The 15007-nt window shown below is 53.5% G+C and overlaps 1 protein-coding gene across 1 annotated transcript; it reads right to left on the bottom strand.

Annotated features, from left to right (window-relative positions):
• Window positions 1–2129: 2129 nt before the first annotated feature.
• LOC144611951 (desmin-like) lies at window positions 2130–14312 on the bottom strand. Its single transcript, XM_078431306.1, has 8 exons — window positions 14278–14312; window positions 12794–12889; window positions 11515–11676; window positions 10426–10551; window positions 8266–8486; window positions 6529–6572; window positions 6351–6427; window positions 2130–3987 (listed from the first exon to the last, which is right to left on the bottom strand). The coding sequence occupies exons 3-8, from the start codon at window positions 11650–11652 to the stop codon at window positions 3940–3942; spliced, it is 654 nt and encodes a 217-aa protein (XP_078287432.1). The 5' UTR covers window positions 11653–11676; window positions 12794–12889; window positions 14278–14312; the 3' UTR covers window positions 2130–3939.
• Between the last annotated feature and the right edge of the window lie 695 nt (window positions 14313–15007).

Here is a 15007-nt window from a genome sequence, read left to right as displayed (position 1 = left end):
CGGCCCTTCGAGCCTGTACGCACCGCCATTCAATATGATCATGGCTGATCATCCAACTCAGTATCCCATACCTGCCTTCTCTCCATACCCCCTGATCCCTTTAGCCACAAGGGCCACATCTAACTCCCTCTTAAATATAGCCAATGAACTGGCCTCAACTACCTTCTGTGGCAGAGAATTCCACAGATTCACCACTCTCTGTGTGAACAAAAACGTTCTCATCTCGGTCCTAAAAGACTTCCCCCTTATCCTTAAACTGTGACCCCTTGTTCTGGACTTCCCCAACATCGGGAACAATCTTCCTGCATCTAGCCTGTCCAACCCCTTAAGAATTTTGTAAGTTTTGTAAACAGGCCCTTCGGCCCACCGAGTCCACGCCAACCAGCGATCCCCGCACACTAACACTATCCCACACAGACTAGGGACAATTTACACTGATACCGAACCAATTAACCTACAAACCTGTACGTCTTTGGTGTGGGAGGAAACCAGAGCACCCGGAGAAAACCCACATGGTCACGGGGAGAACGTACAAATACCGTACAGACAAGCTCACGTAGTCGGGATCGAACCCGGGTCTCCGGCGCTGCTAGGCGGCAACTCTACCGATGCGGACTCGGTGGGCCGAATGGCCCGTTTCCACACTGTATCTCTGGACTAAACTAAAAAACGAATTTCCTTATTGTCCTGCTCACTTCACCATCTATTATTCTTTGACCGGTCAACAGTTCCGGTCTCTCCTGTGCACTGACTTGTCCTTTGTTCTTGACTGAACCAGCAGCTTCCTCAGTGCCACTGGGAGTGGGAGGGTTGGCCAAGTGGCAGTACCAGTGACTGGCAGCAGGTGGCAGCGAGAGCACAGCAGCCAACAGAAAGGACGTCACATAGTTATAGTCACACGCCACGCGGAAACAGGCTCTTCAGCCCGACTTGCCCACGCCGGCCAACATGCCCCATCCATCTACACTAGTCCCACCTGCCCGCGTTTGGCCCATGTCCCTCTAAACCTGTCCTATCCATGTACCTGTCCAACGGCGTGGAGAAGGCAGGAGAATGGGGTTAAGAGGGCAAGTTCGATCAGCCATGATTGAATGGCTCCTGGAACTTCATGAGGTGGGAGGTGATGAGTGGAGAAGGCAAAAGGGTGCCGATGGCAGAATCGGATAAGGCAGGAGGAGGGTGGTGAGGGGGGGTGTGGGGATGGGTGTTGTATCTCCTGCGTTTGCAAGGCAGAGAAACATAGAAAATAGGTGCAGGAGGAGGCCATTCGGCCCTTTGAGCCAGCATCACCATTCAATATGATCATGGCTGATCATCCACAATCAGTATCGCATTCCTGCTTTCTCCCCATATCCCTTGATTCCCTGAGCCCTAAAAGCAAAATCTAACTCTCTCTTGAAAACATCCAGAGAATTGGCCTCCACTGCCTTCTGTGGCAGCGAATTCCACAGATTCACAACTCTCTGGCTGAAAATGTTTTTCCTCATCTCAGTCCTAAATGGCCTACCCCTTATTCTTAGATTATGACCCCTGGTTCTGGACTACCCCAACACGAGGAACATGTTTCCTGCATCTAGCCTGTCCAATCCCTTAAGAATTTTATATGTGTCTATAAGATCCCCTCTCATCCTTCTAAATTCCAGTAAATTTAACTAAGACTCCATACCATTCACACCACAACCTCGTCTACTTCAAGCCCCATTCCCACTCCGAGAACATTTACAACACATGGCCATTCGGCCCACAATATAAAGAAAAGGGGGCTATCACGATGTGCGGTGGCCAAGGTTTTTTTTAAATTTCTCACAAACTGGGGTTGCCAACCCGTATTAGCCGGGACAACCCGTATTTTGGGCTAAATTGGTTTGTCCCGTATTAGGCTCGGGGGGGGGGGGGGCACTGTAGGCCCTGGGGGGCACTGTAGACCCTGACAGCATAGGCCCGGGCGCAACCTAGCGGAGGTTGCCTAGCAACCCGCCTCCCGGCCGGCCGCCATTGGTGGAGCGGGAGCACGTGGCCGCCGGCTGGGTGAGGTCACGTGGGGACATCACCTTGTCCCTTATGTGGGAGTGAGATAGTTGGCACCCCTATGACAAACTCACGCCCAGTCCAAACACAACTCTTCAGCACAGTACGTCCATTTTATTTCACTTAAAGGTTACGTTACAATCCATCTCGAGCTGGTTTGCAAGCTTGGAGGATGTGTAGAGTTCTCCAGTCCTGCACCTCCGTGTTAGATTTGAGGTCTTGAGTCAACAGGACAGCTGCGATCTGGCCGGAAGAATAAGACGATGTTTTGCAACAGGGAATCATACAAAAAAACTCATAACGTTTACATGTTTCAAGCTTTAAACGTCGGAAATAGACTTGAAGCAACCAGCCTCTTGTGACTTGGGGCCCACACACACACAGCCAGGGCTGAATCTGTATATCTTCAGAATGTGCGTGTATGACTCATTATATCCAACCATGTTCTTTGGAGTTCTGGTTTGGATCACACGGCTGTGGCCCCACCCTCACTACCCTTCTGGCCCAGAGGGTGAAGGTCCCCATTTTCCAGCCTCTCCCCGTCAAGAGATGACAATGCAAGAAGAGGCCGTTCGGCCCAGCAGTCTGTGCTGTAGACTGATCCCAAGTGTGTGCGTGTTCTAACATCCGATCACACCTCTTTGTTTTAATCACCCCTTTCTTCAGCGACCAACTAGCGTTATTCTTCCTCTCTGCTCGAGTGTGCCGTGATGTGAACGGGAATCCTGTTTATGTCTTTGGGTCCGAACACCAGTGTGTGGCACTCATGCCAACCCTAGCACTTGTGCCCAAAACCCGGCCGGTGCCTGTACCAATCCTGGCACTGGTGCCAAATCCTAGTACTTGTGCCAATTCTGGTAAATGTGCTCATCCTAGTGTGCCAATCCTGGTAGTTGTACCAATCCTAGTGTGCCAATCCTGGTGCTTGTGCCAATCCCAGTGTGCCAACTCCAGTGCCCGGTGCCAATCCTAGCGTGCCAATCTTAGTACTCACGATAAATCTGTTACTTGTGCCAATAATAGTGTACCAATCCTGGCACTTGTGCCAAATCCTAGTACTTGTGCCAATTCTGGTAAATGTGCTCATCCTAGTGTGCCAAACCTGGTAAATTGTGCCAATCCCAGCGTGCCAATTCCAGTACCTGTGCCAATCCTAGTGTGCCAATCTTAGTACTCGCACCAATCCTGGTACCTGTGCCAATCGTAGTTTGCCAATTGTAGTACACATGCCAATCCTGCTACTTGTGCCAATCTTAGTGTGACAATCCTAGTGGTCATGCCAAATCCTGCTAATTGTGCCCAAATCTTGAAACCTGTGCCCCAAATCCTGCCCTGTGTGCCTATTTCAGTCTACTCCCAGAGGGGTTATGGAGGCGTGGAGCGATACAGCGTGGAAACAGGCCCTTCAGCCCAACTTGCCCACACCGGCCAACATGTCCCAGCTACACTAGTCCCACCTGCCTGCGTTGGCCCATATATCCCTCCAAACCTGTCCTGTCCATGTACCTGTTTCTTAAATGTTGGGATAGTCCCAGCCTCAACTACCTCTCTCCTGGTTCCCCACCCCATAACCCCCAACACCCAGCCTGGGCAGGTGGAATGGGATCGTGTAGGGTGGGTGCAGATGGGTGGGAGGTGCGGGCTAAGTGGGCCAGAGCGCCAGTCTCCACGTTGACCGAAGTGCGTTGTCAGGGCTGCGGCTTGCTTGCGGCCTGGGGCAGGGGTCCAACTGAACAAGAGCAGAGGGTGAAATGGAGACTCCTCACAGCCCCCAGCTTCAAACCGTGGGCGACAGAATTAAACGACGACGAAAGGTGGGGGGGGGGGTTCGGGGTGGGAAATGGGGGAAGAAAAAAAAAAACCCGTCTTCTGCTTGGGTTGAGTCCGGCCTTCAACCAACGCCGTATCGATTCAATGATCAACCTCGTTCTGCTGCTCCGTTCGAGATTCATTCACCACCTACACGTTCAAAACAACAATTGCAATTAAGACCAACAAAAAAAAACGGGAAACGGGAACTAGAGTTTTAGTTTCGTTTCGTTTCGAGATACAGCAAAGAAACAGGCCCTCTGGCCCACCCCGACCGGCGATCCCCGCACACTAACACTATCCCACACATACACACGGGGCAATTTACACCTACACCAAGCCAATTAACCTACAAACCTGCACGTCTTTGGAGTGTGGGAGCAAACCGAAGACCTCGGAGAAAACCCACGCGGGTCACGGGGAGAACGTACAAACGCCGTGCACCCTTGCCGACCAACATGCCCCACCCATCTACACTAGTCCCACCTGCCCGCGTTTGGCCCATGTCCCTCTAAACCTGTCCTATCCATGTACCTGTCCAATGGCGTGGAGAAGGCAGGAGAATGGGGTTAAGAGGGGAAGTTCGATCAGCCGCGATTGAATGGTGGAGTAGATTTGATGGGCCAGATGGCCTTATTCAGCTCCTAGAACTTCATGAGAACGTACAAACTCCCTACAAACAGCACCCCGTAGTCAGGGTCAAACCCGGGACTCCGGCGCTGCAAGGCAGCAACTTTACAGCTGCACCGCCCCTATTTCAACGGACGAGTTCCTAAGTTGTGCAATGCGCAACATGGGGAGGCGTAATGGAGGTGCTGGGATCAGTGGGTAGTGCAGCTGAACCAAGTCTGTCTGCGCACCCAAGACAGCTCCATCCAAGACCGCGAGAAATTGCAGCGAATTGTGGACGCAGCCCAGACCATCACACAAACCAACCTCCCTTCCACTGACCCCATCTACACCTCACGCTGCCTCGGCAAGGCCAGCAGCCCAGACCGTCACACAAACCAACCTCCCTTCCACCGACTCCATCTACACCTCACGCTGCCTCGGCAAGGCCAGCAGCCCAGACCATCACACAAACCAACCTGCCTTCCACCAACTCCATTTACACCTCACGCTGCCTCGGCAAGGCCAGCAGCCCAGACCGTCACACAAACCAACCTCCCTTCCACCGACTCCATCTACACCTCACGCTGCCTCGGCAAGGCCAGCAGCCCAGACCATCACACAAACCAACCTGCCTTCCACCAACTCCATTTACACCTCACGCTGCCTCGGCAAGGCCAGCAGCATCATCAAGGACCAGTCTCACCCCGGCCACTCCCTCTTCTCCCCTCTCCCATCGGGCAAGAGGTACAGAAGTGTGAAAACGCACAGCTCCAGATTCAGGGACAGTTTCTTCCCGACTGTTCTCAGGCAACTGAACCGTCCCACCACAACCAGAGAGCAGTGCTGGACTACTATCTACCTCATTGGTGACCCTCGGACTATCCTTGACCGGACTTTGCTGGCTTTACCTTGCACTAAACGTTATTCCCATATCATGTATCTGTACACTGTGGACGGCTCGATTGTAATCATGTATTGTCTTTACGCTGGCCGGTTAGCACGCAACAAAAGCTGTTCACTGTACCTCGGTACACGTGACAATAAACTAAACTGAAAGACTGTCGTTGTGAGGAGGCAGTCCGCACTGTGAAGAGAGCGCGCGAGGGAACAGTACAGCACAGGCCCTTCGGCCCACAATGTCCGTGCCGAGCACGGTGCCAAGCTAAACTAATCTCCTCTGCCAGCACCTGATCCATATCCATCCATTCCCGGCACTTCCATGTGCCTGTCCAAAGGCTTCTGTACTCTCGTATCTGCCTCCAATCTGCCTCCACCACCACCCCTGGTAGCGCGTTCCAGGCACCCGCCACCTGAACTCTGAACTTTGACCTGCGCCTTCTTTTCTTGTCTAGGTTTGTTCTCCCCGGAAGACTACTCTGGGGAAAGGAACAGATTGCTGATATTCCCCCCCACCCCCCCCCCCCCCAGAAGGCTTTTAACTGATGCACTTTTCTCAAAAGAAAACAAAAGACACACAACTTAGACAATAGACAATAGGTGCAGGAGGAGGCCATTCGGCCCTTCGAGCCAGCACCGCCATTCAATGTGATCATGGCTGATCATTCTCAATCAGTACCCCGTTCCTGCCTTCTCCCCATACCCCCTGACTCCGCTATCCTTAAGAGCTCTATCCAGCTCTCTCTTGAATGCATTCAGAGAATTGGCCTCCACTGCCTTCTGAGGCAGAGAATTCCACAGATTCACAACTCTCTGACTGAAAACGTTTTTCCTCATCTCAGTTCTAAATGGCCTACCCCTTATTCTTAAACTGTGGCCCCTTGTTCTGGACTCCCCCAACATTGGGAACACGTTTCCTGCCTCTAACGTGTCCAACCCCTTAATAATCTTATACGTTTCGATAAGATCTCCTCTCATCCTTCTAAATTCCAGTGTGTACTCACCTCCCCATCCTGGGTCTCAATAGTTTTGATGAAGACGGGCTTCCTGCTTGGAACGTCCTGCGGACTGCGGTCATAGTCTACAAGATGGCGGCAAACACAAGGCGCGGGTTAACACACAGCAGTGGAAGGGGCCGGCGGAAACATTTCAGCGTCCCTTCCAACCCCTCCCCACACTCACCTCTGAAGTTGAGAGAGGCAAAGGACTGGATGGGGACAGCAATCCTGAGGAGGAAACAAGACGGCGATCATGAGCCATAGTCAGAGAGTGATACGGTGTGGAAACAGGCCCTTCGGCCCAACTTGCCCACACCAGCCAACATGTCCCGTCTGCCCGCATTTGACCCTCATCCCTCCAGTGAAGTGAAGAAAGCCAATGGAATGTTGGCCTTCGTAACAAGAGGAGTTGAGTATAGGAGCAAAGAGGTCCTTCTGCAGTTGTACCGGGCCCTGGTGAGACCGCACCTGGAGTACTGTGTGCAGTTTTGGTCTCCAAATTTGAGGAAGGATATTCTTGCTATGGAGGGCGTGCAGCGTAGGTTCACTAGGTTAATTCCCGGAATGGCGGGACTGTCGTATGTTGAAAGGCTGGAGCGATTGGGCTTGTATACACTGGAATTTAGAAGGATGAGGGGGGGATCTTATTGAAACATATAAGATAATTAGGGGATTGGACACATTAGAGGCAGGAAACATGTTCCCAATGTTGGGGGAGTCCAGAACAAGGGGCCACAGTTTAAGAATAAGGGGTAGGCCATTTAGAACGGAGATGAGGAAGAACTTTTTCAGTCAGAGAGTGGTGAAGGTGTGGAATTCTCTGCCTCAGAAGGCAGTGGAGGCCAGTTCGTTGGATGCTTTCAAGAGAGAGCTGGATAGAGCTCTTAAGGATAGCGGAGTGAGGGGGTATGGGGAGAAGGCAGGAACGGGGTACTGATTGAGAGTGATCAGCCATGATCACATTGAATGGCGGTGCTGGCTCGAAGGGCTGAATGGCCTCCTCCTGCACCTATTGTCTATTGTCAAACCTGCAGGAAGGAAACAAAACCTGCAGATGCCGGTTTAAATCGAAGGTTGACACAAAATGCTGGAGTAACTCAGCGGGTCAGGCAGCATCTCTGGAGAGAAGGAATGGGTGACGTTTTGGGTCGACGAAGTCTGAAGAAGGGTCTCGACCCAAAACGTCACCCATTCCTTCTCTCCCGAGATGCTGCCTGACCCGCTGAGTTACTCCAGCATTTTGTGTCTCCCTCTAAACCTGTCCTATCCATGTACCTGTCCAACTGTTTCTTAAACGCTGGGACAGTCCCAGCCTCAACTACCTCCTCTGGCAGCTCGCTCCATACACCCGCCACCCTTTGTGTGAAAAAGGTTTTACCCCTCAGATTCCTATTAAATATTTAACAAAATATGTACCGATGATGGAGCAATAAAATTCTTACTAGCAGCAACTTACCAGAGGTCTGTGAATTCAACAACACACAGATTTAGACTTTACAGATATAGCAGGGAAACAGACCCTTCGGCCCACCGAGTCCATGCCGACCAGCGATCCCCGCGTACTAGTGCTACCCTACACAACACACATTAGGGACAATATGCCATTTTTTTCCCGAAGCCAATTAGCCTCCAAACCTGCACGTCTTTGGAGTGCTGGAGGAAACCGGAGCACCCGGAGAAAACCCACACGGGTCACGGGGAGAACGTACAAACTACGCACAGACAGTGCCCGTGGTCGGGATGGAACCCGGGTGTCTGGCGTCGTGAGGTGGCAACTCTACCGCTGCGCCACAGAGAATGGTCCTTTCATGAGGCTGTTCCCCCATCACAACTAAGATGCCGTTTGATCGAGGGGGTTGAGTGAACGCTGCAAAGACCCCCCCCCCCCACCCTTCCTCTCCCCACACGCTGCCCGGCTCACCTGCTCTCCTCCCCTTCCAGCAGCTTCCTGTAGGTGGCGATCTCGATGTCCAGGGCCATCTTGACGTTCAGCAGATCCTGGTACTCGCGGAGGTGCCTGGTCATCTCATCCTTCATGTGGTGAATCTCCTGCTCCAGGCAGCTGACGCTGTCCTGGTAACCCGCCGACTCGGCAGAGAACTGCTCCTCCACCTCCCGGAGCTGGCGCACCAGCGAGTCGTTCTGCGGGACAACACCCAAAACCAAAGATACTAGAGGAGCAAGATGGACCACTCCGTCGAAATCGCCCATACTGAAGTGTAGTACGCAAAGGAGCGGAACGGCCGCCATTTTAGTAGGCAACCAAAGATACTAGAGGTGCAAGATGGACCACTCAACCCTAACAACCAAAGATACTAGAGGAGCAAGATGGACCACTCGACCCTAACAACCAAAGATACTAGAGAAGCAAGATAGACCACTCGACCCTAACAACCAAAGATAGTAGAGGAGCAAGATGGACCACTCGACCCTAACAACCAAAGATACTAGAGGAGCAAGATGGACCACTCCGTCAAAAACGCCTGTACTGAAGTGTAGTACGCAAAGGAGCGTAACATCCGCCATTTTAGTAGGCAACCAAAGATACTAGAGGAGCAAGATGGACCACTGCATCGAAATCGCCTATACTGAAGTGTAGCACGCAAAGGAGCGTAACGTCCGCCATTTTAGTAGGCAAAACCCGCCGTTCGCTCTGCCTCCCGCAGTGTAATCAGTGTTTTGGGGGAACAGTATGTGTGATGATATCATTAAAATGCAGAATATATCTCATCCATCAATTCACAGATTTTTGTTATTGTTCTTTTTAAATGTTTCTGCAAGTTTCTGCCTACTAAAATGGCCGCCGTGACACACGACGGTTTTTAGGGTCGAGTGGTCTATCTTGCTCCTCTAGTATCTTGGCCCAAAACCCTCACGACACAAACTCTCCCTCTCGCCCAGCCACCCGAGAAGATGCCCCAGACTTCCTATGCGAGCACCTGAGAGCCCTGCAAGCTACAGGATGTTCCAGTGCGTCAGAGACTCACTTTGCGGTGTGAACAGAACAAAAAATAAATAAAAAGGAATACTAGGAGAAAGCAGGAACGGGGTACTGATTTTAGATGATCAGCCTTGATCATAATGAATGGCAGTGCTGGCTCGAAGGGCCGAATGGCCGACATCCTGCACCTATTTTTCTACGTTTCTATGTTCCAATGCAAGCGTCACACGGTGGCGCAGCGGGTAGAGCCGCTGCCTCACAGCACCAGAGACATGGTTCGATCCTGACTACGGGTGCTGTCTGTACGGAGTTTGTACGTTCTCCTTGCGAGTTTGAAGAAGGGTCTCGACCTGAAACGTCACCCATTCCTTCTCTGCAGAGACGCTGCCTGACCCGCTGAGTTACTCCAGCTTTTTGTGTCTATCGAGGATGATTGACAATTTTGACCGAAGGCCCGGCGGTTTCCCGGAAATCCCCCAGGGTGCCCGTGGGCAGCGCGTGTTCCATCTCTAACGCCACCCGGGCGCGGATGGACGTAACCCCGGGAAAAGGGGCGGGCAGCCGGCTCGGGCAGAGCCCTCTTCCGCCTGGCGCCGTGACTCGCGGACGGCCATCTTGGCCAGGCCCAGGAGCAAACCCAACCCAACCAGGACATCCTCAGCCCCACCCTCTCCCCAGCTACGCACAGGGTGACCAAGGCTGAACGCAAAAGTGTCCGTCTCGATTAGTGCGGGCGTCAGGGGTTACGGGGAGAAGGCAGGAGAGTGGGGTTAGACAATAGGTGCAAGAGTAGGCCATTCGGCCCCTCGAGCCAGCACCGCCATTCAATGAGATCATGGCTGATCATTCTCAATCAGTACCCCCGTTCCTTCCTTCCTTCTCCCCATACCCCCTGACTCCGTTAGGGTGCGGAGGGAGAGATAGGTCAGCCATGATTGAATGGCGGATTAGACTTGATGGGCCGAATGGCCTGATGCTCGTGACGTGTGAGGATGGTGGGTGTGCAGTGCGGCCAGCGCGGTGTGTCGCTGCGTTGGTGTTTCTATGCCGAGACCCCGCGGGGCCGGAGTTGGCGTCTTCGGCGGTCCCACCCGACGTGGCGCTGGCCGGCGCGCGCGGCGGCAGCTCGCTCTCACTCACGGTGCCTCTCAGCGCGTCCAGGTCGCAGGTCAGCGCCTGGATGTGGCGCCGCGACTCGTTCAGCTCCTGCTTGGCCTGCCGCAGCGTCTCGTTGCTGCGGTTCGCTGCGTCCGTCAGGCCCGTGAACTGTGGGAAGGGCACAGCGCGTTAGAGCAGCCGCCACTCAGAGAAACATGGACAACAGGGGCAGGAGGAGGCCATTTGGCCCATCAGGTAAATAGTAGTTCGGCACGGCTCTCCAACGCATTGGAGACCCTCGGGCTATCTTTGATCAGACTTAGTTGGCGACTGAGGTTGGACAGGCTTGGATTGTTTCCTCCGGAGCGCAGGAGACCCAGTGAAGACCCGGTGGATCGTAGCCTGCAGGGGGAGCCGCCGAGCCGGCCCACCGCTGCCAAAGGGAAGAACCGGCGGGCCGTGGCCTGCAGGGGGAGCCGCCGAGCCCAGAGAGCAGGAGGATGGAGCCATTGAGGATGGCGGGGCGGGACGGGCGAGGAGTGAGGCCGGAGGAGAGGAGAACCAGAGGTCTGGCCCACCCCACCCGCACGATCGGCTGTGGGAAGCTCCCACCTCACCGGGGAAGAAAGGTGGACGGGCAAGGAGAGGGAGGGGGCGTCCAAGGAAGGAGAAAGTTGCAAAGGATGCTTCCGTCATTGGGAGAGTCTCGGACCAGAGGGCACAGCCTCAGAATAAAAGGACACACTTTAAGAATGAAGACAAGGAGGAATTTCTTTAGTCAGAGGGTGGTGAATCTGTGGAATTCATTGCCACAGACGGCTGTGGAGGTCAAACATCAGTGGATAGATTTAAGGCAGAGAGAGAGAGATTCTTGATTAGTACGGGTGTCAGGGGTTACGGGGAGAAGGCAGGAGAATGGGGTTAGGAGGGAGAGATAGATCAGCCACGATTGAATGGCGGAGCGGACTTGATGGGCCGAATGGCCTAATTCTGCTCCTATGGTTTTATGACGCTCCAGAATTTTATTTAAAATTAATAATGTTTAATACATATTCATATAATGTTTAGGTTTATGATGCTATGGAACGTATGATGTTGTTAAGGGCAAGTTCAGTTGCCGCGCCACCTCACCTTGGACTTGTACCAGTCCTCGGCCTCCTGCACGTTCTTGGTGGCGATAGTCTCGTACTGGGCGCGGATGTCCTTCAGTGCTGAGGTCAGGTCAGGCTTGGCCACCTCCATCTCCACCTGCACCTGCGAGGCCTGCATGTTCACCTGGAGGTCCTGCAGCTCCTGCAGAGGGGAAGAGCGGCCGGGAGCACCGGCACAGATTACGGGCGGCCGCCCGGCGCTGCGCACGACGGCAACCGCGCGGGGCACCGCGCGGCCTCGGACACGGGCAGACAAACGGCTGATGGAGCTCACCCCCAGCAAGCGCGCGGTGTGTGGGCGGCCACGGTGGCGCAGCGGTAGAGTTGCCGCCTTACAGCGAATGCAGCGCCGGAGACCCGGGTTCAATCCCGACTGTCTGTACGGAGTTTGCACGTTCTCCCCGTGACCTGCTTTCTTTTTCCCCCCCCCAAGATCTTCGGTTTCCTCCCACACTCCAAAGGCGCGCAGGTTTGTAGGTTAATCGACTTGGTAAATGTAAACATTGTCCGAAGGGCCTGTTTCTCGAAACTCTGTGCGTGGCCCCTCGTGTGTAGGGAGTGGACGAGAAAGTGGGATAACAAGTTGTGGACAGGTGATCGAAGGCTGGCATGGACTCAGTGGGCCAAAGGGTCTGTTTCCACACTGGATCTCCAGACTGATGAATGCATGGGGAAAATCTACTATTTCTGGCAAGGCCCAAAAAAAGAATTGGTGTACAGAGTGATCGTCGGTGGTTCATAACTTCATGATGCAGCTCTGTCGGGCTCTGGTCAGGCTGCATTCGGAGTGTTGCGTGCAGTTCTGGTCGATGTGTCTCTAGTGTGTATGGTGTGGATGAGAAAGTTGGATAACACAGAATTAGCGTGATCGATAGTCGCCATGGATTCAGTGGGCCGAAGGGCCTGTTTCCACGCTGAATCTCCAAACTAAACCAAAATGTGCGGGTTTGTAGGTTAATTGGCTTCTGTAAATTGTCCCTTGCGTGCAATGGTTGATCGTTGGTCAGCATGGACTTGGTGGGCCGAAGGGCCTGTTTCCCACACTATATCTCTTAACTACAACATTCCTAGTATAGCTAGGTGACAGGAGAATGGGAGGATGTGAGAGAGAGAGGGAGAGAGAGAGAGAGAGAGAGAGAGAGAGAGAGAGAGAGAGGAGATTAAATGGGGGAGCGGGATTAACCGGTGGGCTCCAAGGGCTGGCATAGACTCAATGGGCCGAAGGGTGGGGAATACCATTGTACAAAGTGTGCAGTCACCTCCTCGTGTAACTTCTTGAGAAATTCGATCTCGTCCAGCAGTGAATCCACTTTCCTCTCCAGCCCCAGCCTTGCCAAAGTTGCGTCATCAACATCCTGAGGGGGCGAAGCACAAGAACGCAAGAGATAGAAGCAGGAGCAGGCCATTCGGCTCTCCGTAAACCCCCCCCCCCCCCCCCGAGTGTGTGGGGAGCGGATGAGAAAGTGGGACAACATAGAACCAGTGTGAGCGGGTGATCGATGGTCGACACAAACCCAGTGGGCCGAAGGGCCTGTTTCCACGCGCATGGAAACAGGCCCTTCGGCCCAACTTGCCCACACCAGCCAACAAGTCCCAGCTACACTAGTCCCACCTGCCCGTGTTTGGTCAATATCCCTCCAAACCGGTCCTGTCCATGTACCTGTCTAAAACGTTGTTTCTTAAACATTGGGATAGTCCCTGCCTCAACTACCTCTTCTGGCAGCTCATTCCATACACCCACCACTACTTTTAATCCCACGACTGTGCCAATTAGGGGTGCCAACTTCCTCACTCCCAAATAAGGGACAAAGGTGTCGTCACCGCCCCACGTGACCTCACCCAGCCAGCGGCCACGTGCTCCCGCTCCACCAATGGTGGCGGCCCAGGCCGGTTGTTACGCAACCTCCGTTAGGCAGCGCCCGGGCCCCCGGGCCTACACTGTCCAGGACTACAGCGGCCCCCGGGCCTAGTGTCCGGGCCTACAGAGCCATCCGGGCCTAATACGGGACGAGGGCGATCCCGTATGGGACAAACCAATTTAGCCCAAAATACGGGATGTCCCAGCTAATACGGGTCAGTTGGCAACCCTAGTGCCAATGGTGGATCAAACTCAAATGCATTGATCAAACACCAGGCCTTTGGATACCAGCCCAGGCCAAGAGCCCTCTGTTCGAAATAAATAAAAACCATTCCCTCACTCATTGCCATGTTACGAGGATAGCTTCAGGGCACAGGCCGCTTGCAGGAGTCTGAAGGCCTGAAGGCCTTGTCGTTTGCAAAGGCCTCTAGTTTCAACCTCCATTTTGGATCTTTCGCCATTTACATGGGTCTCAGTCTGACTTTTATTTTCTTAAACCGCACGGGTTTTCCCCGGGAGCTCCGGTTCCCTCCCACGCTCCAAAGACGCACAAGTTTGTAGGTTCACACAAAAATGCTGGAACAACTCAGCGGGTCAGGCAGCATCTCGGGAGAGAAGGAATGGGTAACGTCACCCGTTCCTTCTCTCCGGAGATGCTGCCTGACCCGCTGAGTTACTCCAGCATTTTGTGTCTCCCTTCGACTTTAACCAGCACCTGCAATACAAGTTTGGAGGTTAATTGGCTTTAGTGAAGATTGTAAATTGCCCAGGGTGTGCATAGGTTAGCTTACAGTGGGATCGCAGGTCGGCGCGGACTCAGTGGGCCGAAGGGCCTGTTTCCACGCTGTATCTTGAAACTGAACTGTACGTTGCTGGGACACTCACCTTCCTGAAGAGGACCAGATTATTTTCGGCATCACCCCTCTTCTGTATCTCCTCTTCCAGCCTGCAGTATAATCACACACGAGTGTCAACCAGTTCCCAGCTCGAGGAGAAAACTCTGCCCTCGTCCACCAAGCTCCCCCTCGGTCCCGTCAGTGCAAGCGGACACCACACTGGGAGGCTTCCCCCCTCTGTCTACCAAACTGTGGGGAGCTAATCCTAACGACCACCCTTAAAGGGCGGCACGGTGGCGCAGCGGGTAGAGCTGCTGCCTCACAGCGCCAGAGACCCGGGTTCCATCCCGACCACGGAGTTTGTACTCTCTCCCCGTGACCTGCGTGGGCTTTCTCCGGGTGCTCCGGTTTCCTCCCACACTCCAAAGACGTACAGGTTTGTAGGTTAATTGGATTGGTGTAATTGTAAATTATCCCCAGTGTGTGCAGGATAGTGTTAGTGTGTGGGGATCGCTGGTCGGCACGGACTCGGTGGGCCGAAGGGTCTGTTTCTCTGCTGTATCTCTAAACTAAACTAAACACAATTTGCAAACGTTCTTTCAGAAATGCAGTGACCATATAACATAGAACAGTACGGCCCAGGAACAGGCCATTCGGCCCAAAATGTCTGTGCCGAATATTTTGCCAAGACCACCTCTTATCTGACTGCACCTAACCCATATCCCTCTATTCCTTCAACCTCCAGGGAAAACAATCCAAGACTGTTCAACCTCCTCCGG

This window comes from Rhinoraja longicauda, chromosome 42 (assembly GCF_053455715.1).
Source record: "Rhinoraja longicauda isolate Sanriku21f chromosome 42, sRhiLon1.1, whole genome shotgun sequence".
Classification (NCBI taxonomy): Eukaryota; Metazoa; Chordata; class Chondrichthyes; order Rajiformes; family Arhynchobatidae; genus Rhinoraja; species Rhinoraja longicauda.
Note: the sequence above shows the minus strand (reverse complement) of the source record. Positions and strands in the feature narration are given on the sequence as shown.

Bases quoted from the DNA above. Each gene is read 5' to 3' on its own strand.
- LOC144611951 (XM_078431306.1), bottom strand. From the start codon at position 11,652: ATGCAGGCCTCGCAGGTGCAGGTGGAGATGGAGGTGGCCAAGCCTGAC. The intron at 6,573-8,265 runs GTGAGCCGGGCA...TTTCCTCCTCAG, and splicing joins CTGGAAGGGGAGGAGAGCAG to GATTGCTGTCCCCATCCAGT. The intron at 6,428-6,528 runs GTGAGTGTGGGG...GCCATCTTGTAG, and splicing joins TGCCTCTCTCAACTTCAGAG to ACTATGACCGCAGTCCGCAG.